The sequence below is a fragment of the Somniosus microcephalus genome, chromosome 13 (genome assembly GCF_052327205.1).
Source record: "Somniosus microcephalus isolate GS21.2 chromosome 13, FLI_Smic_1.0, whole genome shotgun sequence".
Taxonomy (NCBI): Eukaryota; Metazoa; Chordata; class Chondrichthyes; order Squaliformes; family Somniosidae; genus Somniosus; species Somniosus microcephalus.
The window spans coordinates 90,739,528-90,763,984 of record NC_140999.1 but is presented as its reverse complement, the minus strand read 5'-3'; the positions used below and the strand labels follow the sequence as shown (position 1 = coordinate 90,763,984).

Here is a 24,457-nt window from a genome sequence, read left to right as displayed (position 1 = left end):
GACTAAATAACAGAGCCCACTCTCGTGGGTGATCCGATCCAAGCAGGAGGAATACCAGCCAGTCGCTCACCTTTATACCTGGCCTGGTGGGTGGAGCCAAGGCGGAGTCGGCAGTGGTCATCCCAGGTATAGCAGTGTGGCAAGAGGCGACCTCGTACCGTGATACAATAGTGGTCAGTGATACAGTTATAACGAACAGTGGTGAACAGTGCTAACTACTAACAGTGATACGATAGTGAACGTGGTTTACCACAATCTCCAAGTTTGCAGATAACACAAAGCTGGCTGGGTGTGTGCTGTGAGGAGGATGCAGAGAAACTCCAGTATGATTTGGACATGGTGATTGGGCAGATGCATGGAAGATGCAGTATAATGTGGATAAATGCGAGGTTATCCACTTTGGTGGCAAAAACAGGAAGACAAATGATCTGAATGGCAATAGATTGGGAAAAGGGGAAGTGCAACGAGACCTGGGTGTCCTTGTGCACCAGTCGCTGAAGGTAAGCATGCAGGTGCAGCAGGCATTTAAGAAGGCAAATGGTATGTTGGCCTTCATAGCGCGAGGATTCGAGTACAGGAGCAAGGATGTCTTGCTGCAGTTGTACAGGGCCTTGGTGAGACCACACCTTGAGTATTGTGTGCAGTTTTGGTCGCCTTATCTGAGGAAGGATGTTCTTGCCATGGAGGGAGTGTAACGAAGATTCACCAGACTGATGCCTGGGATGGCAGGAATGACGTATGAAGAGAGATTGAGTCGATTAGGCTTATATTCGCTAGAATTTAGAAGAATGAGAGGGGATCTCATTGAAATTTATAAAATTCTAACAGGATTAGACAGACTAGATGAAGGAAGGCTGTTCCCGATGGTGGGGGAGTTCAGAACCAGGGGTCACAGTCTAAGGGTAAGGGTAAGCCATTTAGGACTGAGATGAGGAATTTCTTCACCCAGAGAGTGGTGAACCTGCGGAATTCTCTACCACAGAAGGCAGTTGAGGCCCACTTATTAAATATATTATCTAATAAGGAGTTAGATATATTTCTTAAGACTGAAGGGATCAAGGGATATGGGGAGAAAGGGACAGGGTACTAAATTTGGATGATCAGCCATGATCTCATTAAATGGCAGAACAGGCTCGATGAGCCGAATGGCCTACTCTATCTTCTATGTTTGCCACAAGCTGGGTCAATGAAATGAAGTCACATACTGCAGCCAGTTGGTGGCCCAAGAGTAGGAGGACATGGGCTCACTGCTTTAAACAACCCTCTCGGGCTAAGATTGTCCCCTGTACATAGGTGTGGGTACATCCACCCGCTCCCCCTTCCTGCAGCCTCGCAGGATAATTGATTGACCGCTTTCTCCAGCTGTCTTACCTGAGGTGACAGCAGTGAGGGGTGAGATTTCCGTGCTAAGTGGGTTGAAGCAGCCAAGTGCTGAAGATGATGGCCTGCTCCTATGGAACAAGTAGACCTCTTAAATAGAAAAATGGAAGCAGGCCATTCGGCCCAGCCAGTCCATGTTGGTGTTTACCCTCCACATGAGCAGATAGACCTTATCACATTTACCCGCCCTGTTCACCTATCCATTCAACCTCTTTTGCTTCACCCACCTGTCCAGTCTAGTCTTGAATGTTGACAGTTTCCACCTGTCGTAACTGCCTAATTTTCCTCTGGAAGTGACATTGGGTGGACTATATATCCGCCAAATTTAAATTTAAAAGGGCCGCCTTGCCTAATGAGATCGATTGCACAAAGCAAGGTTGCCCTTTACAATTTAACACAACACTCCCCACCCCACAGTCCTGCAGCAACCTCTCTCTCTGCCACTAGTGGTGGCTGCCCCAAGAAATCGGCTGGGGGCTCAGAGGCATCCGGATGGGACAAACAGAAGTCCCACTCCATTCATGCCAAGGTTAAGCTGCCATTACTAGAATGGTTCCAGTGATGAGGGATTGCAGTTATGTGGATAGACTAAGGAAGCTGGGGTTGTTCTCCTTAGAGCACAGAAGGCTAAGAGGAGATTTGATAGAGGTGGTTAAAATCATGAAGGATTTAGATAGGGTAAATAGAGAGAAACTTTCCAATGGCTGAAGGGTCGATAAGCAGAAGGCACAGATTTAAGGCAAAAGAACTAGAGGCAAAATTAAAGTCTTTTTTTACGCAATCAGTGGTTTGGATTTGGAATGCACTGCCTGATAGGGTGGTGGATACAGATTCAATAGCAGCCTTCAAAAGGGAATTGAATAAATACTTGAAGGAGTAAAAATTGCAAGGATGTGGGGAAAGAGTGGGGGAGTGGGACTAACTGGATTGCTCTTCGAAAGAGCCAGCACAGACTCGAATTGCCTCCTTCTGTGCTGTACTATTCAATGATTGTGGCCAAAAATGGAACTCGGTCCCAAGTTACTCCAGTGTGCGAGAAGCCCAATTGTTTTCTGACATGGGAGCCGTCCCTGGGCTAAGCCATTTCAATTCAATTCAATTCAATTCAAATCGCTTTATTGGCATGATAAGGTACATCTTATGTTGCCAAAGCATCAAAATACATTTATGGTTGAGCACATAAACGCAGTTCTATTCATACAGTGTATAAACAGGTATATCCCTGAGTGTATAAATATACATTCGCATTATTTATATATACTCTTTTCTTAGGTTTACTGGTTGTCCCTCTGTTCATGGCAAGCTGTAGCATAGTGTGCCGCCAGTGCTACACAGCTTCTCTCCTCCCCCAGTAGGTATGGGAGTTTTTGGTCGTCATTCAGATTTCTGAATTCAGGGCATATTTGTGAGAATTTTTGGTAGCAATTCTCCCTGATGCCCTGATATTTTCCACAGGCTGTGAGGAAGTGCATCTCTGTCTCCACTACTCCCTGACTGCAGTGAGAGCATATCCTGTCCTCTCTTGGCAGCCTGGTCTGCCTGTGTCTGCCTTTTTCGATCACTAGGCTATGTTCGCTAAGTCTGTACCTTGTCAAGGTTTTTCTCAGTTTGTTATCCTTTACCATGGTCAGGTACTCAGCCATGTTGTATTGTCTGTTTAGGGCCAAGTAGCAATTGAGTTTGCTTTGGGTTTTTGTTGTTTCTGCCCAATATGACAGGTATTTTTCCTTTTGTTTCGTGACAATTGTGTTGGGTCGAATTCTCTCTGCTACGATGTCACTGTCCTGGGGCTGGTTATTGTTAGTAGTGTTAGTGGTTGCTTCACTGAGTCCCAGGACTAGTTGACTGAGGGAGTTATTCTTTATGGTCCTCTCTTGGCATTTCAAGGCTTCGTAATGATAGCAGTGGGGGTTGCTCATTTTTAGGTGGTTCCAAAAGTTGGTGGCTCTTTTTTGGATAGTAATTATTAGTGGAAATTGGCCTAGTTCTGCCCTGCATGCATTGTTTACGGTTTTCCTTTGAGTCCGGAGGATACTTTTACAGAATTCTGCATGTAGGATCTCAATTGGGTGTTTGTCCCATTTTGCAAATTCTTGTTGTGTTAGCGGTCCCCACACTTCACTGCCATATAGTGCAATTGGTTCAATTACTGATTTGAAAATTTTGAGCCAAATGCTAATTGGGATTTCTATTTGGATTGATCTTTTAATGGCGTAGAAAGCCCTTCTTGCTTTCTCTTTCAGTTCATTCACAGCCAGTTTGAAATTTCCCGTAGAGCTGATTTTTATGCCCAAGTATGTGTAGTTAGTGGTTTGTTCGATTTTAGTTGTTCCTAGTGTGAGATTTATTTTGGGTCCCTGATGTCTGGATCTTTGTTGGAACACGAGGACTTTGGTTTTTTGGAGGTTTATTGTCAGGGCCCAGGTCTGACAGACTGATTCCAGCAGATCCAGGTTCTGCTGTAGACCCTCCTTAGTTGGTGACAGCAGAACCAGGTCGTCTGCATAGAGGAGGAATTTAACCTTGGATTCATATAGGGTGAGGCCGGGTGCTGTAGATTGTTCAAGTAGTTTTGCTAATTCATTTATGTAAATATTAAAGAGTGTCGGTGAGATTGGCGAGCCCTGCGTCACCCCCCGCCCCATGGGAAGTATTTTGTTTGTTTGTCTCCAATTTTAACTGCACATTTGTTGTTTGTATACATTGATTTAATTACATCATATGTTTTTCCCCCTACCCCGCTTTCGATAAGTTTCAGGAATAGACCGTCGTGCCAGATGGAATCGAAAGCCTTCTGGAAATCTATAAAGCATGCGTAGATTTTGCTTTTGTTTTGATGGACGTGTTTGTCAATTAGGGTCTGTAGGGTGAAGATATGATCTGATGTTCTATAGTTTGGCAGGAATCCAATTTGGCTTTTACTCAAGACATTGTGCTCCTCAAGGAAGTTTATAAGTCTTTTGTTTATGATACTACAGAAAACCTTTCCCATGTTACTGTTTACACAGATGCCTCGATAGTTATTTGGGTCTCCTTTATCCCCACTTTTGTATATGGGCGTTATGAGTCCTTTGTTCCAGATATCAGGGAAGTAACCGACACTCAGAACCAAGTTGAAGAGTTTCAGTATAGCCAATCTCATTTTATCGTCCGTGTGTTTAATCATCTCGCTTAGGATGCCATCTGCCCCGCAAGCCTTTCCTGGTCACAGGTCCTTGAGTTTTTCAATTAGCCCTTTTTCAGATATTATGGTGTCTATCGGGTTTTGGTTATCTTTTATGGCAGATTCTAGCTTTGCCAGTTTTTCGCATATTTGGTATTGCTCTGGGCTTAGTGTGTTTTTCTGGTATAATTTTTCAAAATGGTTTTCCCATGTGTCACCGTTTTGAATGGCCAATTCATCGTGTTGTTTTTTGTGTAATGTATTCCAGTTGTCCCAGAAACAATTGGAATCAATGGATTCCTCAATGGAGATGAGTGTATTCTTAATATACTGCTCTTTCTTGGTTCTGAGTGTGCGTTTGTATTGTGTTAGTGCCTGACAATAAGCAAGGCGTAATTCCTCGTTTTCTGGTTGTCTGTGTTTTTGGTTTGATATTTTTCTGAGTTTTTTCCTCATGTTCTGGCAATCAGAGTCAAACCATTTTTCGTAGTTTTTTGTTTTGGGTTTGTTCTTTCGAACTTTCAAGTTTGACATTGATGCCAGATTATCCAAAATATTATTTAGGTTATTCACTGCCCGGTTTACGCCTTCTTTATTGTGTGTGTATGTATTTTCCAGAAAGGTGTCCAAGAGAGCTTGAGTTGTTTGGTTGCTAATTGATTTCTGGTATATTTCTGTGCTGTTTTTGGCCCATCTGTAGGATTTTTTAATGTTGTACAGTTTACTGGGTTGTGTTTGTGTTGGTTGTTTCTGTCCTTTCAAGATATGCAGTAATTTGACTGTGGTCTGACAATGTTGTTTGCGGTTTGACGGTGAATGTTCTGAAAGAGGATGGGTCTAGATCTGTAATCATATAGTCTACGGTGCTGAAGCCAAGAGGTGAGCAATAGGTGGGTCTTCCTAGGAAGTCTCCCAATAACCTACCATTGACAATGTACAGACCCAGGCTTCGACAGAGCTGCAGTAGCTGTTTTCCGTTAGTATTTGTCTGTTTGTCGCAGTTATGCCTGTGTGGATGGGAAGGGAGATCAAAATGGTTATTCCCAAATATGTAATTATTCCCGTGATTGTTGGTGAAGTCTGGTTCTTCTCCCGTTCTTGAGTTGAGGTCCCCACATATCAACACATTTCCCTTGGCCTGGAATTGGATAATCTCCCTCTCTATGTTGGAGAAGGTGTCTTCTTTGAAGTACGGGGAATCTGTCGGGGGGGATATAGAGTGTGCAAATGAAAATATCTTTCCTGCTGGAGATGATGCCCCTCTTATATTTAGCCATAGGTGGTTTTCGCCCTTTTCCACAAATTCAATGCAACTCCTAAGTTCTGCTTTGATCCAAATCAGTATGCCTCCAGATTCTCTGCCCTGGGTTACTCCTGGCAATTTATTGGAGGGGACCACCAGCTCTGTGTACCCACTGGGACAGCCAGTGTGTCCTTCTCCTCTACACCAGGTTTCCTGTAGAAAGATAATGTCTAGATTTTTAATCTCATCTAGGAACTCTGGGGTCTCACTCTTCATGCCAAGCGTAGAAGAGCGCAGACCTTGGATATTCCAGGTTGATATTTATAAAGATTTCATGATAAACTTGATTTGATTTTTTTTTCTGTGATCGGTTAAAATATGATAAATAGTAAAATATGTTTGTCGTGTCTAAATGGGGAAAGAAGAACATTTCAATTGTCTATAAATGCTGAGGATAATTGGTTACAAATTTTTCTAACAACTAGTCCTTATTTTTTCTGGTCCATAAGTCTGGAGTGGATGCTGCTGATTTCCCTGTAGCTATTGGGGCGTACCACACAACTGAGTACTCTACCACACATTTCCCATCCTCCTCCCCAACAAGCTCAGTCTACTCCCAGGAGAGAGGCTGACACTAGCAGTTGTCCTCTTTGCTGAAGAGCAACAGCCAGCTTCCTGTTGATGTTTGCCCAGTGAAGTGAGAGGATTTCACTGCCATTGTTCCCTCCCTCTCTCCAGGTTTCCCATATCTCTGACATCCTCTCTCTAAGCAGCCTCTCATGATACTTCACCCCATCCAGTTGTTCCTTCAAACTTCTCTGCTCAGGCCCTACCTGTGCTGATCCAATTCATGTTTTTTGTTTTAGTTAAGCCCTATATCTCCTGATTTCTCATATCTAATGGCACCTGGGATGGCTCCATGGGGCACTTGCTGTGATCTGATTGCTGCACTGGAGCACACGCTGTGATCTGATTGGAGCGGTGTGGATCTCTGTGATCTGATTGGAGCAGTGTGGAGCTCTCTGTGATCTGATTGGAGTGGTGCGGATCTCCCTCTGTGATCTGATTGGAGTGGTGCGGATCTCTCTGATCTGGTTGGAGCGGTGCAGAGCTCTGTGATCTGATTGACTTGTAGTTCAGAGGCAGGTTCTTTCATCTCTATGCTGATTGTCTGATTTTTGTGTCCACCTAGATTATAAGGTCAGTTGACCTGATACCAAGGCAAGTTTCACCTTCTCGAGTAGTTGAGCCAGGCCAGGCCCCGGTGGCCCAGGAGCCTAGTGGATATAATTAACTGGGGGCTGGGATCTCCAGGTGTAACTGGGGGTGGAGGTCATAGTTGGGCTGGTTAAACTCGTGCAGTCACCCTACCCAATGTTTGGAGATCCCTAAGCCTTGGCTCTTGCCAAGTCGGCAAAGAGGCTGTGTCTCTCAAGTAATAGTGTGCAATCCATTTCAGGCAAGCTAAAACGACTTTTGTGGATGACTTTCTAGTTTGTCTTTGAGACTCTTGGCCATGGTGATGGGTTTCTGTATCTGTCAGGCACCCAGCTAATCAAAAAGAAAGTCCACCAAACATGTTGAAGCTGATGACAACACAACAACTTGTATTTATATCGTGGCTGTAATGTCATAAAATGTCCCAAGGTGTTTCACAGGAACTTATCGAACAAAATATGACACCAAGCCACACAACTGAGACATTGACCAAAAGCTTGGTCGAAGAGGTAGGTTTTAAGGAGCATCTTAAAGGAGGAAAGAGAGGCAGAGATTTAAGGGGGGAATTCCAGACCTTCGGGCCTCGGCAGTTGAAGGCACTGCCACAAATGGTGGAGCGATTAAAATCGGGGATGCTCGAGGCCAAAATTGGAGGAGCGCAGATATCTGGAAGAGTTGTAGGGCTGGAGGAATTTGAAAACAAGATTGAGAATTTGAAAATCAGAAATGTTGTTCTGTCAGCTGTTTCCAGTTGTCAGTCAAGGGTAGTGCTGAATTCATTGAGGCAAATCTAGATATATCGTCATCTAGATTAGCGAGGGTTCTGCTATCACACCTTACTTCCACTGCAAAAGTACAATGGAACCTCCAATCAGATCACAGGGATTCGCAGAGCTCCAAGCTGATCACAGCCAGTGTTCCAGGCCATCGGCTTGAAACGTTAACTTTCTTTTTCTCTCTCCGCCGATGCTGCCTGACCTGCTGAGTATTTACGGCATTTTCTGTTTTACCCCAGCGCTCCAATCAGATCACAGACAGTTCCGCAGAACTCCAATCAGATCAGTGTATACCCCAGTGCACCAATCAGAACACAGCGAGTGCCCCAGCGCACACCAATCATATCGTAGGGAGTGCCCCAATGTACCAATTATTGTCCGCCATCAGCCGCTTCTGTGACATCATCCGCTACTAGGCAACAAATACATAAATAGCCGGTGCTGATTGGCTCAATTAAATCAAAACTGCAGCTTGATTGGTGGAGTGTTCACGGGTGTAAAATTCAAATAAACCGCGGGGACAGAGGTCCAGAAACAGACAGACCTAGGACACCGCGACAGACAGACCCGGGATATTCAGACAGACCCGGGGGAGAGGCTGCCCGCGACAGAGGAAGAGCCCGTGCGAGAGTGCTCGGACCCGGGGAGACCGGGAAGGGCCCAGTGTCCGCCCACCATGGCCCAGAATGTGGATCCCGCCGCTGCCGCTGGTTCGGGCGCCCGGAAAGGCAGTGAGAGCGGCACCGCCATCGCCCGGGGCTCGGTGTCCAAGCGGTGAGTTGGTGCGGGGGCCAGTGGGCTGGTTGGGGCTGAGGGCTGGCTCCTAGTCGGAGGGCTGCACTGTTCTGTCTCTAACTGTCCTTTCTCTATTGCAGGTTGCAGCAGGAGCTGATGACTTTGATGGTGAGTTGTTTGTGTCTCTTGCTCCCTGGTTCTGATGTCGCTTGGGCTCCTTTTACATAGAAACATAGAAACTAGGAGCAGGAGTAGGCCCTTCGAGCCTGCTCCGCCATTCAACGAGATCATGGCTGATCATCCAAACCCTACCACCCGGTCCCTACACCGACAGCCATCCCACCTCCCCCTCCCCAGAGACACTGATCCCTGCTTCTCTCCAGGGAGGGAGCTTCTTGCGACTGTTTGAGGTTCAGCTGGTGCTCATGTGTTCCAGCCGCTGTCCTGAACCCGGTTTGAGCAGGATGTTGCCTGTTAAGAGCTTTGAGGTGAATGTCCTTTCATGGTCCAGTGTAGGATCAGGCTGGCTTGTGTCTGGCCATTGTATTGCAGTTGTGTAGGAGTCCAGCCTATGCAGAAAGTACCTTGCTCTTGCCAGTCTCCTTGGCCATATGTCACTAGCACTAATCCTGCCACATCTTTCCTCTCTGCTTTTTGTTAGAAGCACCAAGGAGGGACAATCCTGTGTTTTTAGAAGTTTGTGCATGAATTTACTGAGGAGAGTTTCCTGTTTTGATTTTCAGATGTCTGGTAACAAAGGAATTTCTGCTTTCCCTGAATCGGACAATCTCTTCCGGTGGATTGGCACTATCGAAGGAGCTGGCGGAACGGTGAGCTGGTGGGGTGGAGGTGGTTTTAGTGAAATAGATTTCAAGTGACTGCCAGTGGACTCCAACTTTCCCGAGTCCGACAGGATCAATAGAAGCCGTGCCCCTGGGCTTTCTGAGATCACCCTGGCTCTGTGAGATCACCCTGTCGCACTCAGAGATCACCCTTGCGCACTGCAGCAACTTGCCATGGCTTCTTCGGCAGCACCTCCCAAACCTGCGACCTCTACCAACTAGAAGGACAAGGGCAGCAGGCGCATGGGAACACCACGACCTCCAAGTTCCCCTCCAAGTCACGCACCATTCTGAGATAGAAGTATAGCGTCGATCCTTCATCGTCGCTGGGTCAAAATCCTGGAGCTCCCAACCTAACAGCACTATGGGAGTACCTTCACCACATGGACTGCTCACCACCGCCTTCTCAAGGGCAATTAGGGATGGGCAATAAATGCTGGCCTTGCCAGCAACGCCCACATCCCAGGAACGAATTTTTTTTTAAAAAAAGGAAATTTAATAAATTCAGTCATATCGACAATGCGCTATGATGTCCATCGGTCGCAGACATCGCATGTGTAGTAAATGGGCTGTGGTTTGTCTGGTTTGCAGGTTTACGAAGGTTTGCAGTACAAGCTCTCTCTGGAATTCCCCAGTGGATATCCATACAACCCACCTACTGTCAAGTTCCTCACTTCCTGTTACCACCCCAATGTAGACGGAGAAGGGAACATTTGCCTGGATATTCTCAAAGACAAATGGTCAGCACTTTACGATGTCAGGACAATCCTGCTGTCAATCCAGAGTTTACTGGGAGGTAAGGATACTTGAGTGCTGTACTGGAAGGGACCACTGCAGGTCACAGGTATGGTTGACATTAACAGTACACAGCTGTGAGGTATGCCTTCATTCACTGCCCAACAAACTGTCTCTGGTGTGGCATGTACATCTCATTGGCTGGAGGTCTCCAATGGGGCAAGTGAGACCTCTTGGGTACTGTGTCTGAATACTGCTTTTGCAGGGTGTGTTCTGTGGTAAGGTACCTTTCATCCGTCTGAGCCCTGCCCTCTGGAATTCCCTCTCCCCAAGCTTTTACTCAACTAATGTGGCTTTTTTGAGTCTGATTACTGTTGAGTACCATGAGGTGTTTTTCTACATTTATATAAATTCAAGTTGTGGTGGTTTCCTTTACCTGGATTACTGATTGGATGGAGTGGTGCTTGGTGCCCTTGTCCTCTGCCTCTGGAGGTCAAATGACATCCTTTGTGACTGTGACAAAGGTAAATTATCCCTCGTCCTTCTTGACTTGTCTGCAGCCTTTGACATGGTTGACCATGCCATCCTTCTCCAACACCTCTCCACCATTGTCCAGCTGAGTGGGACTGCACTCGCCTGGTTCTATTCTTATCTATCTAATCGTAGCCAGAGAATCACCTGCGGCGGCTTCTCTTCCCGCTCCAGCATCATTACCTCTGGTGCAATGTTCCTGTTAATTTCTTTTGGGTGTGTGGCCCATTCAAGATACCACACATGCGCAGTTTTTCCATTTAAGAGCCGGCTGCGCGGGAGCTCCGGAGCAGCGCTGCGCGGGAGCTCCGGAGCGCGGCTGCGCAGCTTAAAGGGAGCATTGCTCTGGTGTCGCCCAAGGATCTAACCTTGGCCCCTCCTATTTCTCATCTACATGCTGCCCCTTGGCACTATATAAATGCGAGTTGTAAACCAGCTCAGTTCCTTGTGCGCCTGGATCCACAGAGAAAGCTGGTGTTGGAGGAACGCTAGTGCTAGTGGATGATGTCTGAAGGCTGAGGAAGAGTAGTGGCGATTGAGGCCATATTAGACTGGGTATTTTATGAGAAATGATTAATTAGCAATCTTGTGCGAGGCCCCTTGGGGCGGAGCAATCATAATATGACAGAATTCTTCATTAAGATGGCGAGTGAAGTATTTGACTCGGAGATTAGTATCCTGAATTTAAATAAAGGAAACTACGATGGTATGAGGCGCGAGTTCGGTAGGATGGATTGGGGAACGTTACTTCAAGGGTTGACGGTAGATAGGCAATGGCAAACATTTAACAATCGCATGGATGAACTACAGAATTTGTTCATCCCTGTTTGGCATAAAAATAAAACAAAAAAGGTGGCTAACCAGGGAAGTTAGGGATAGCATAAGATCCAAGGAGAGGGCATATAAATTGGCCAGAAAAAGCAGCAAACCTGAGGATTGGGAGCAGTTTAGGATTCAGCAAAGGAGGACAAAGGGATTACTTAGGGGAAAAATAGAGTATGAGAGTAAGCTTGCAGGGAACATAAAAACTGACTGTAAAAGCTTCTATAGATATGTGGAGAAAAAGATTGGTGATGTCAAGCGTAGGTCCCTTGCAGTCAGAATCAGGGGAATTTATAATGGGGAACAAAGAAATGGCTGACCAATTAATACATACTTTGGTTTTGTCTTCACAAAGGAGGACACAAATAACCTCCCAGAGATGTTGGGGTACATAGGGTCTGATGAGAGGGAGGAACTGATTGAAATCAGTACTTGTAGGGAAATGGTGTTGGGGAAATTGATGGGATTGAAGGCCGATAATTCCCCAGGGCCTGATAATCTACATCCTAGGGTACTTAAGGAAGTGACCCTAGAAATAGTAGATGCATTGCTGGTTATCTTCCAAAATTCTATAGACTCTGGAACAGTTCCCATGGATTGGAGGGTAGCTAATGTTACCCCACTATTCAAAAAAGGTGGGAGAGAGAAAACGGGGAATCGGTAGTGGGGAAAGTGCTAGAGTCCATTATAAAAGATGTATTAGCAGAGCACTTGGAAACAGTGACAAGATCAAACAAAGTCAACATGGATTTACAAAAGGTAAATCGTGCTTGACTAATCTACTGGAATTTTTTGAGGATGTAACTGGTAGAATAGATAAAGGAGAACCAGTGGATGTGGTGTATTTGGACTTTCAGAAGGCTTTCGATAAGATCCCGCATAAGAGATTAGTGTGTAAAGTTAAAGCACATGGGATTGGGGGCAAGGTACTGACTTGGTAGAGAACTGGTTGGCAGACAGGAAGCAAAGAGTTGGAATGAACGGGTCTTTTTCCGAGTGGCAGGCAGTGACTAGTGGGGTACCGCAGGGATCGGTGCTAGGACCCCAGCTGTTCACAATATATATTAATGATCTAGACGAGGGAACTAGTTGTAATATCTCCAAGTTTGCAGATGACACAAAGCTGGGTGGGCGTGTGTGCAGTGAGGAGGATGCAGAGAAACTCCAGTGTGATTTGGACAGGTTGGGTGATTGGGCAGATGCAGTATAATGTGGATAAATGCGAGGTTATCCACTTTGGTGGCAAAAACAGGAAGGCAGATTATTATCTGAACGGCAATAGATTGGGAGAAGGGGAAGTGCAACGAGACCTGGGTGTCCTTGTGCACCAGTCGCTGAAGGTACGCATGCAGGTGCAGTAGGCGGTTAAGAAGGCAAATGCTATGTTGGCCTTCGTAGCGAGGTTTCGAGTACAGGAGCAAGGATGTCTTGCTGCAGTTGTACAGGGCCTTGGTGAGACCACACCTTGAGTATTGTGTGCAGTTTTGGTCACCTTATCTGAGGAAGGATGTTCTTGTCATGCAGGGAGTACAGCGAAGATTCACCAGACTGATACCTGGGATGGCAGGAATGACGTATGAGGAGAGATTGGGTCGATTGGGCTTATACTCGCTGGAGTTTAGAAGAATGAGAGGGGATCTCATTGAAACTTATAAAATTCTAACAAGACTAGACAGACTAGATGCAGGAAGGATGTTCCCGATGGCAGGGGTGTCTAGAACCAGGGGTCACAGTCTAAATATAAGGGGTAAGCCATTTAGGACAGATGAGGAATTTCTTCACCCAGAGAGTGGTGAACCTGTGGAATTCTCTACCACAGAAGGCAGTAGAGGCCAATTCATTAAATATATTCAAGAAGGAGTTAGATATTTTTCTTAAGGCTAAAGGGATATGGGGATAAAGCAGTGACAGGGTACTGAATTTGGATGATCAGCCATGATCTCATTAAATGGCGGAGAAGGCTCGAGGGGCCGAATGGCCTACTCCTGCTCCTATCTTCTGTGTTTCTATTTGGCTTGTGCTATAAGTAACAGTGTGTGCGCTGATTGGCACTGACACCCCCTCACCTTACTGTGCACAATTTCTCAATTAAAGCCCAGGTCTGATACTTTGGTTTCTGTGCTTCAGGGACCTATTTTCCTGCTGGTTGCTATGGGATAGATGAAGTAACTGGTTTCGCCTTTCCCCCACCTACATCCTCTGTATGCAGCTCTCCAAAGAGGGGCAGCTTTGCTTTGGGTGGGAGGAACATGTCCTCTTTGGGACACCATCCAGGGTGGGCAGGGAGCTAGAGACAGGCGGCCAGTGATTGGAGCGTTGTGAGCCAGTCTTTGACCCACTGCTGAGCTATACATGGGGTTGGGTAAAGAGAGGTTGGCTTTTAAGACATTTTGGAGAGTGAAGCTTTTTATATAAGTACTTCCTTGCTCCTGTCCTTTAGTTCAGTGATGCCTCTGTCTTGTGCCCAGGGGTTCAAGTGTGGAGACGAGACTGAGCTTCTCGTACAATGAATAAAATCCAGAGCCAAAGAACCAAAATCTGCATTTATTTAGCGGCTTCGAAGTAAAAAAAAAAAAAAAAAAAGTCCCATGGAAATGGATCGGGGCATTGACATGGCCATAGAGGGAGAGAATAGATGGGGGCATATGTCAGTGAAGCAAGAGCAGACTTTGACGGGTTGAAGTTTATGGCGGCAGGGCAGTGTCTGTGGATTTAGTCTTCCTGTAGGATGCTGTAACTCGTTACCAGGGAGCAGTGTGTAGTGGAGGAGGCAACTGGACAGTCCTGGGATTGGAGGGGCGCGGGGGGTTGCTGGAGATAGTGGACCACCTAAGCGGTTCATGAGGATGGTGTGGTCAATCGTATCACAAGGCCACGGAGAGTTTGTGGGGAACACGGTGATATCACTGGTGAATTCCAGGTAAATGTTGCTCTGTTGGTGGGGAAGAGAATCTCTTCTGCATTTGGTGATGACTCAGTTCAAATCTTAATTTTTTTCTCTCTTCCTCTCCCCAATAGAACCGAATGTACAGAGTCCCCTGAATGTTGCTGCAGCTCAACTATGGTCCAACCAGCCAGGTAAGAACCTGTTCACACTCTCCTCCACTGTCGGTTGGGAGAGGGGAGCTGTTTGCCGACTCAGACCTGGTGTCTTTCCAAGTATCCTGACCAAAGGGGACAGCTGAGGATTACACGAAAATTACAGCATGGAAACAGGCCCTTCAGTCCACCCAGATTGTGTTGGTGTTTATCCTCCACACAAGCAGTATCCTCCTTTCTTTCAATGTTAACAGGGTCTCTTTCAACCGCTAACGTTCCACAGCCTCAATCTTCTGTTTATATAAAAATAAATGTTTCTGATGCTCTCTGTCCTGTGTTTCACATTTAATCTTAAAGCCATGTTCCCCTCGTTCTGGACCTTCAATCCCTGGAAACCATCTATTTCCCTCTACTCTGTCCCATCGTTTCAAGCACCTCTTATCAAATCTCCCCACAGTCTCCCCGTTCTAACTAAAACTGCCCCATAGTCCGATCCTTGTCTGCTGATGTCCCCTGGGTTTCTCAGGGTAGGTCAGTGGACCTGGTGCTCCAAGGACAAGTAAGTGATGCACATTGGGTGCATTCTCTTCTCTTTGGGGGTGGGGGGGGGGAGGCACAGATGCCACCCCTCTAATCTAAATATATCGGTTACACTGAAACACGGCAGTGGGCACAGTGAAAGGGAGGAAGTGAAGTCCTCTTTAGTACAGGTGATTTAATGTTACAAAACTTTATTCACATTCATTCTGTTTCTGGTTTATATTAAGTTTTAGTGTTTGTAAATTTAAAATCTATGCTAGTGATGTCCCTTGAAGGGATAGACTTGTTTTAAAGTGATACACTGCTGTTACATTAACCAATGAGGTATTTCCCATGGCTTTATTCCTAGTCTGTTTCTGCTTTACTTTTTTGGGTGAAATTTCAGTTCCTCTTGTTTCTGCTGAAGGGGTCTGTCTGTGTGGTCTGTGAGTCTGATGTAATGCCGTAGAATCCGAATAGTACGGTACATAAGGAGGCCCAACGAATCTGCATCGGCTCTTTCACAGAGCAATCCAGTCAGTCCCACTCTTTCTCCATATCCCTGCAATTTTTTCTCCTTCAAGTATTTATCCAATTCCCTTTTGAAGGCTACTATTGAATCTATCCATCACCCTCAGGCAGTGCATTCCTAACCACTCATGTTTGTAAAAAAAAAAAAAAAAGTTTTTCTCATGTCGCCTCTGGTTCTTTTGCCAACCATCATTAAATCTGTGCCCTCTGGTTATCAACCCTTCAGCCTTTGGAAACAGTTTCTCTTTATTTACTCTATCTAAACCCTTCATATCAACTGACCTCTTCACCTTCTCTGCTCTAATGAGAACAACCCCAGTTTCTCCAGCCTATCCACATAACTGAAGTCCCTCATCCCTGGGACCATTCGAGTAAATCTCTTCTGTACCTTCTTCAAAGCCTTCACGTCCTTCCTAAAGTGCGGTGCCCAGAATTGGGCACAATACTCCAGCTGAAGCCGAACTAGTGCTTTATATAGGTTTAGCATAACTTCCTGGCTTTTGTGTACTCTGCCTCTATTTATAAAACACAGGATCCCATGTCCTTTTATTAATTGCTTTGTTAACCTGCCCCCCTCCCACCTTCAAAGATTTTTGCAGAAACACTCCCTGGTCTCCCTGTTCTTTCACCCTCTTTAAAATTGAACGATTTAGTTTATATTGCGCCTCCTCATTCTTCCTACTGAAATGCATCACTTCACATTTCTCTGTTGAATTTCATCTGCCATGTGTGCCCATTCCACCAGCCTGTCTTATCTCCTCTTGACTCCATGTCTGTTACAGAGTACAAGCTGCGACTACATGAAGCCTACGCGCGACAGATGAAGAGTTAAAGTGAGGCCGGAACTTTGAGCTGCTGTCCTACCTCCTGCGATCTTTCCTTTGGTTCTCCTGTGTTTCCCCTTTGAATGTTTGTCTGTCAGTCCAATTATGTAAATGGGCATGTGTTTTATTTTTAAATTTTACCATGTGAATAAAGTGCACTGGCTGAATATTTTCTAATAAACAGCAATGAAACATTAAGCCCAGTTGCTGCTCTGTTGTCTGGTTCTGGGTGAGTTCTCTGCAGTGGGGTAGACAGTCTCCAGGCATTGGAAATTACAGTGAGCACAAGAGAAGGACCTTTTGAGCCATTGTGCCCGTGACCTTCTAATGCTCTTTCCCCCTCTTTTCAATTCCATGATCTGATCACCTCTGGGGTTGGGGCTTTGTTCTATCTACCTGTTAAACATTTGCCCCTTTTTACTGACTCACTTGCCAGCAAAAACTATTTTTCACTCTTTATTCTAACCTTTCCTGTTTTGAACATCTCTTCGATTCCCCATTCAATCTCTTGTAGTAAAGTCCATTTTTTAAACCTTTTCCTCATAACTCTACCCTGAATCTTCACTGCCCCCTTTTCTGTGACTCTAAAACCACGGGGTATAATGGGGTGCCTGTGGTAAACCACTGTTTGTATTCCACTCTGGACATGCCTCGGCTGACTCCTCCCACAAGTCCTAGTATAAAGGTGACTGCTCCCCAGCCCCTTTGTATTTCTGGACCGGTCGACCACTCGAGGCAGACCTTCATTCTTTTGTTAATAAAAGCCTTTAGTTACTCTCCTAACTCTCAGTCTTTTATGAGTAATTGATAGCGCATCAGTGCCCAGGACTACAGGGCAACAACTGGGGCCTAACTAATGTCCCATTCACCCACCGCTCCCCTACATTGGCTTCTGGTTCACCAATGCCTCAATTTTAAAATCCTCATCTTTGTGTTCAAGTCCCTTCATGGCCTCGCAGCTTCCGATCTCTGTCATCCCCTCCTGAAACAGTACTCTTCCAATTCTGGCCTCTTGCACATCACATAAAGATTGCAGGAGGTAAGACATTGGCGGCTGTGGGCCCTAAGCGCTCTCTACCTCTTTGACCAAGTTTTTGGTTGCTTGTCCTAATATCTCTGGCTTGGGGTCAAGTTTTTGCCTGATGACACTCCTGTGAAGTGCCTTGGGAAGTTTTACTATGCTAAAAGAAGGAAAGGCTTGCATTTCTCCAGCGGCTTTCACGACCACCGAACGTCCCAAAGTGCTTTACAGCCAATGAAGTACTTTTTTGAAGCATAGTCACTGTTGTAAGGTAGGAAAGGTGCTATATAAATGCAAGGTTTTGTCTTCTACAAATTCAACATCACTTCCTTTTATATTCAATGGCACTTTGTATAAAACCCAGACTCCCATTTGCTGTTTGTCCCTTTCTACCTCTTCTCTTAATGCCTCTTCTGAAGCAAGTCTGTATTGGCACGAAGTGGAGTGCTGTGCTTGACTGTTCCTTTCCTCTTTGAGCTCCATCTTTAGGGGTTTGTTTCTCCCACCATCATTTGCTAGGAGCTTTGACTTGAATACAATGCTGAGAGTTTTGTTGCTGGAAGTTTGAGGAGGGTTCTTGTACCAGTCTTAAAGGTTTGAGTTGTGTTTACATTTCAGACGACCAGAAATTTAAAATTCCCATGGCGAAAACATTAGCCTAAAGCAACTGATTTTTTTTGGTGCTGTTTTCTGCCCAAAATGGCATCCAGGTTGTGCACTTCTGGTATGGGTAGCGCTGGACACTATCTTCGTGATGGCAATAGGGCGGGTGCTGGAAGTGCGCAGATTGTGATGTCACTCGGCATGCAACGCTGATTTGACGTCATTGCTGCTATTTTTGTCCTCCACGCTGGAGCTAATGCCCTGTGTTAACCTCACAGCTGAACGTGTGTTCAGCAGCAGCAAGGACCCGCCACCAGCGATAGTTAAAGGGATCAGCAAGCACACTAAGATTAGTTGCTATTTAATTTCTACTGGCTCTGTGTAAGTTTGTGGAAATGTTTAGAGCTTTCTAGAGTTGTTTAAAGTTGGTGAGGTGACTGAGAGGGCGCTGCAAGTGGAGAAGGCCTTGCTTCTGACTTCAAGGCTTCTAGTCAGACCAGTTGCTCCCAGTCATGGGTGCTCTAGTTGTCACCCCCCTTGGCCTGCAGCATGACAGGGAGATGGAGCAGAGGCAGCGAAAAAGAGGACAAGCTGCTCGCAGAGGGAGAAGGGCTCGGCAGGAGGCCTTAACCACCTAGCGTCTCCAGAGAGTAATTCTCTTGCCTGAGCCAGGAGCAGTGTGTGAGGTGTCTGCGCTTTACAAAGGAGGTGCTCGCAGAACTCTGCCACTTCTTGCAACCAAACCTGCAGCCTCACTCCAGGGCAAGGACAGCGCTGCCAGTGGCTGTGAAGGTGACTGAGGCCCTGAATTTTTGGCATCGGGATCCTTGCAGGCTGGAGCAGGCAACATCTGTAACATCTCACAGTTCGCCATCCACTGCTACATAAGAGAGGTGACAGAGGCTCTTTATGCTGGGGGAGGGGACTTCATTACCTTCTCTCTGACCAGAGAGAAGCAGGCGGTGTGTGCATGTGGCTTCGCTAGGATAGCGGGCTTCCCCATGCTGCAGCCTACCATTAACTGCACGCACGTAGCTTTGTGGGCACTGCATCTAAATGCTGAGATGTACCGCAACCGCAAAGGTTACTACTCGCTGAATGTGCAGTTGGTATGTGACCATGCTCAGCACATCATGATGGTGAATGCCCGGTATCCTGGCAGCAGTCATGATGCTTTTATTCTGTGTCAGTCTGCTTTTCCCTCAGTCTTTGAGCAACCAAGATAAACCATGGTTGACACAGCCCTCGATCGTGTCTGTTCTATCTCCCGCACTTCTGCCCTCACCCCTGCCCCTCCCTCCTGGAACCACAATAGGGTTCCCCTTGTCCTCACCTTTCACCCCACCAGCCTCCACATTCAATGGATCATGCTCCGCCATTTCCGCCACCTCCAACGTGATCCCACCATGAAACGCATCTTCCCCTCCCCTCCCCTTTCAGCATTCCGTAGGGACCGCTCCCTTCGAGACACCCTAGTCCACTCCTCTATCACCCCCAGCCCCCCTTCGCCCGGCACCTTCCTGTGCAAACGCAGGAGATGCAACACCTGCCCTTATACCATCCCATTGTCCAGGGCCCCAAACACCCCTTCCAGCTGAAACAGTGATTTACTTGTACTTCTTGAAATCTAGTATACTGTATTCGCTGCTCACGATGTGGTCTCCTCTACATTGGGGACACCAAACGCAGATTGGGTGACCGCTTTGCAGAACACCTCCGTTCAGTCCGTAAGGGTGACCCCGAGCTTCCGGTCGCCTGTCATTTTAATTCACCGCCCCATTCCCACTCCAACTTCACTATACTCGGGCTCTTGCATTGTTCCATGGAAACCCAGCGTAAGCTCGAGGAACAGCACCTCATCTTCCGATTAGGCACTTTACAGCCTTCCGGACTCCATATCGAGTTCAACAATTTCAGATCATAACCTCGGCCCCTATTTCATTTTTATATATAATTTTTTATCCACACCTTTGTTTTGTGCCCTTTCCCCTTTTTTTCTCTCCCACATGGCAGCTTTCTCCCATTCTGCCAGCGCATTTCACACCTCATCTAGAGCCGTCTTTTGTCTCTACTAGTCCTATCACCAGCTTGTCTCATTTTGAATACCTCTTAATGTCTCTTCACTTCTCTTTTGTTCTTTCATCCCCATTTCCCAGCCCGCAAACTGGCCTTTTAATCTGTTTCATTTCCTATGTTTCCTCAGTCCTGACAAAGGGTTTCGGCCTGAAACGTTGACTCTGTTTCTCTCTCCACGGATGTTGCCTGGCTGCTGAATTTTTCAAGCATTTTATGTTGTTATCTATCTATATCTATACTAGCTGGAGTGCCCGGCGGTGCCGAGGCTTTTTGGAGGGCATGTTGTTGTTGGAAGAGAGAGAGAGAGTGACTGGGGGGGGGCGGAAGAGCGAGAGAGCGACTGCGGGGGGTGAAGAGAGAGAGGGACGGGGGGGGAAGAGAGCGCGACTGGGGGGCGGGGAAAGAGCACGACGGGGGGGAAGAGAGAGCGCGACTGGGGGGGAAGAGAGAGAGCGACTGGGGGTGAAGAGAGAGCGACTGGGGGGAAAAGAGAGAGCGACGAGGGGAAGAGAGAGAGAGATGGGGGGAAGAGAGAGGGCAACGGGTGGAAGAGAGAGCGACGGGGGGAAGCGAGAGCGACTGGGGGGGAAGAGAGAGAGCGACTGGGGGGGAAGAGAGAGAGCGACTGGGGGGGAAGAGAGAGAGCGACTGGGGGGGAAGAGAGAGAGCGACTGGGGGGGAAGAGAGAGCGACGGGGGGAAGAGAGAGCAATGGGGGGAAGAGAGAGAGCGACGGGGGGAAGAGAGAGAGCGACTGGGGGGGAAGAGTGGGAGCGACTGGGGGGGAAGAGAGAGAGCGACTGGGGGGGAAGAGAGAGAGTGACGGGGGGAAGAGAGAGAGCGACTGGGGGGGAAGAGTGAGCGACTGGGGGGAAGAGAGAGCGACTTGGGGGGAAGAGAGAGCGACTGGGGGGGAAGAGAGAGCGACGTGGGAAGAGAGAGCGACTGGGGGGGAAGAGAGAGTGACTGGGGGGGAAGAGAGAGCGACGGGGGAAGAGAGAGCGACTGGGGGGAAGAGAGAGAGTGACTGGGGGGAAGAGAGAGAGCGACTGGGGGGAAGAGAGAGAGCGACTGGGGGGAAGAGAGAGAGCGACTGGGGGGAAGAGAGAGAGCGACTGGGGGGGAAGAGAGAGAGCGACTGGGGGGGAAGAGAGAGAGCGACTAGGGGGGAAGAGAGAGCGACTGGGGGGAAGAGAGAGCAACTGGGGGGAAGAGAGAGCGACTGGGGGGAAGAGAGAGAGCGACTGGGGGGGAAGAGAGAGAGACGGGGGAAGAGAGCGACTGGGGGGGAAGAGAGAGCGACTGGGGGGGAAGAGAGAGAGCGACTGGGGGGGAAGAGAGAGAGAGATTGGGAGTGTGAGAGAGAGAGAGATTGGGAGTGTGAGAGAGAGAGATTGGGAGTGCGAGAGAGAGAGAGATTGGGAGTGTGAGAGAGAGAGATTGGGAGTGTGAGAGAGAGAGATTGGGAGTGAGAGAGAGAGAGATTGGGAGTGTGAGAGAGAGAGAGATTGGGAGTGAGAGAGAGAGAGATTGGGAGTGTGAGAGAGAGATTGGGAGTGTGAGAGAGAGAGAGATTGGGAGTGTGAGAGAGATTGGGAGTGAGAGAGAGAGAGAGATTGGGAGTGTGAGAGAGAGACTGGGAGTGTGAGAGAGAGACTGGGAGTGTGAGAGAGAGAGAGAGATTGGGAGTGTCAGAGAGAGAGATTGGAAGTGTGAGAGAGAGAGATTGGGAGTGTGAGAGAGAGAGAGAGATTGGGAGTGAGAGAGAGAGAGAGATTGGGAGTGTGAGAGAGAGATTGGGAGTGAGAGAGAGAGAGAGATTGGGAGTGTGAGAGAGAGATTGGGAGTCTGAGAGAGAGAGAGAGATTGGGAGTGTGAGAGAGAGAGAGGTTGGGAGTGTGAGAGAGAGAGAGATTGGGAGTGTGAGAGAGAGAGAGATTGGGAGTGCGAGAGAGACTGGGAGTGTGAGAGTGAGAGACTGGGAGTTTGAGAGAGAGATTGGGAGTGAGAGAGAGGGAGATTGGGAGCGTGAGAGAGATTGGGAGCGTGAGAGAGAGAGAGATTGGGAGTGTGAGAGAGAGCGATTGGGAGTGTCAGAGAGAGAGATTGGGAGTGTGAGAGAGAGATTGGGAGTGTGAAAGAGAGATTGGGAGTGAGAGAGAGAGAGATTGAGAGTGAGAGAGAGAGATTGGGAGTGTGAGAGAGAGAGATTGGGAGTGAGAGAGAGAGATTGGGAGTGTGAGAGAGAGACTGGGAGTGTGAGAGAGAGAGAGAGATTGGGAGTGTCAGAGAGAGAGATTGGGAGTGTCAGAGAGAGAGATTGGGAGTGTTTCAGTGAAGCAACCACTAACACTACTAACAATAACCAGCCCCAGGACAGTGACAGCGTAGCACAGAGAATTCGACCCAACACAATTGTCACTAAACAAAAGGAAAAATACCTGTCATATTGGGCAGAAACAACAAAAACCCAAAGCAAATTCAATTGCTACTTGGCCCTAAACAGACAATACAACATGGCTGATTACCTGACCATGGTAAAGGATAACAAACTGAGAAAAACCTTGACAAGGTACAGAGGAAGGTACAGACTTAGCGAACATAGCCTAGCGATCGAAAAAGGCAGACACAGGCAGACCAGGCTGCCAAGAGAGGACAGGATATGCTCTCACTGCAGTCAGGGAGTAGTGGAGACAGAGATGCACTTCCTCACAGCCTGTGGAAAATATCAGGGCATCAGGGAGAATTGCTACCAAAAATTCTCACAAATATGCCCTGAATTCAGAAATTTGAATGACGACCAAAAACTCCCATACCTACTGGGGGAGAAGAGAAGCTGTGTAGCACTGGCGGCACACTATGTTACAGCTTGCCATGAACAGAGGGACAACCAGTAAACCTAAGAAAAGAGTATATATAAATAATGCGAATGTATATTTATACACTCAGGGATATACCTGTTTATACACCGTATGAATAGAACTGCGTTTATGTGTTCAACCATAAATGTATTTTGATGCTTTGGCAACATAAGATGTACCTTATCATGCCAATAAAGCGATTTGAATTGAATTGAATTGAATTGAATTGAGTGAGAGAGAGAGAGTGTTTGGGAGTGTGAGAGAGAGAGATTGGGAGTGTAAGAGAGAAAGAGATTGGGAGTGTGAGAGAGATTGGGAGTGTGAGAGAGAGAGAGAGATTGGGAGTGTGAGAGAGAGAGATTGGGAGTGTGAGAGAGAGAGATTGGGAGTGAGAGAGAGAGATTGGGAGTGTGGGAGAGATTGGGAGTGTGAGAGAGAAAGAGATTGGGAGTGAGAGAGAGAGAGATTGGGAGTGTGAGAGAGAGAGAGAGATTGGGAGTGTGAGAGAGAGAGATTGGGAGTGTGAGAGAGAGAGAGATTGGGAGTGTGAGAGAGAGAGATTGGGAGTGTGAGAGAGAGAGATTGGGAGTGTGAGAGAGAGACTGGGGGGAGAGAGAGGAGAGAGACTGGGGAGAGAGAGAGAGAATGGGGAGAGAGAGAGAGAGACTGAGGGGGAGAGAGAGAGCGACTGAGGGGTGAGAGAGAGAGATGTGGAGAGAGAGAGAGGGAGAGACTGGGGAGATAGAGAGAGAGAGACTGAGGGGGGAGAGAGAGAGCGACTGAGGGGGAGAGAGGGAGACGGGGAGAGAGGGAGACTGGGGGAGAGAGAGAGAGAGAGTAGAGAGATGGGGGGAGAGAGAGGAGAGAGACTGGGGAAAGAGAGAGAGAGAATGGGGAGAGAGAGAGACTGAGGGGGAGAGAGAGAGAGACTGGGGGGGAGAGAGAGAGAGAGACTGGGGGAGAGAGAGAGAGATGGGCGAAGGGAGAGAGAGACTGGGGAGAGAGAGATAGACTGGGGGGATAGAGAGAGAGAGCGAGAGAGTGACAGGGGGAGAGAGAGAGACCGGGGGGTGGGGGGGAGAGAGAGAGAGAGACTGAGGGGAGAGAGAGAGAGATGGGGAGAGAGAGAGGCTTGGGGGGAGAGGGAGAGAGTGGAGGGAGAGGGAGAGAGTGGGGGAGAGAGTGGGGGGGAGAGAGAGAGAGAGACTGGGGGAGAGAGAGAGAGATGGGCGAAGGGAGAGAGAGACTGGGGAGAGAGAGATAGACTGGGGGGATAGAGAGAGAGAGCGAGAGAGTGACAGGGGGAGAGAGAGAGACCGGGGGGTGGGGGGGAGAGAGAGAGAGAGACTGAGGGGAGAGAGAGAGAGATGGGGAGAGAGAGAGACTTGGGGGGAGAGGGAGAGAGTGGAGGGAGAGGGAGAGAGTGGGGGAGAGAGTGGGGGAGAGAGAGAGAGAGAGACTGGTGGGAGCGGGAGAGAGTTGGGGAGAGAGAGAGAGAGACTGGGGGGAGAGAGAGACTGGGGGAGAGAAACACTGGAG

At 47.6% G+C, this 24,457-nt stretch overlaps 1 protein-coding gene across 1 annotated transcript; it reads left to right on the top strand.

Annotated features, from left to right (window-relative positions):
* Nucleotides 1-4,994: 4,994 nt before the first annotated feature.
* On the top strand, nt 4,995-16,556 carry LOC147108477 (ubiquitin-conjugating enzyme E2 C-like). The gene is made up of 6 exons (XM_086005127.1): nt 4,995-8,554; nt 8,656-8,683; nt 9,259-9,345; nt 9,949-10,153; nt 14,464-14,523; nt 16,317-16,556. Exons 1-6 carry the CDS (start codon nt 8,457-8,459, stop codon nt 16,364-16,366), a joined length of 528 nt encoding a protein of 175 aa, XP_085861253.1. The 5' UTR covers nt 4,995-8,456; the 3' UTR covers nt 16,367-16,556.
* The last annotated feature ends 7,901 nt before the right edge of the window (nt 16,557-24,457 follow it).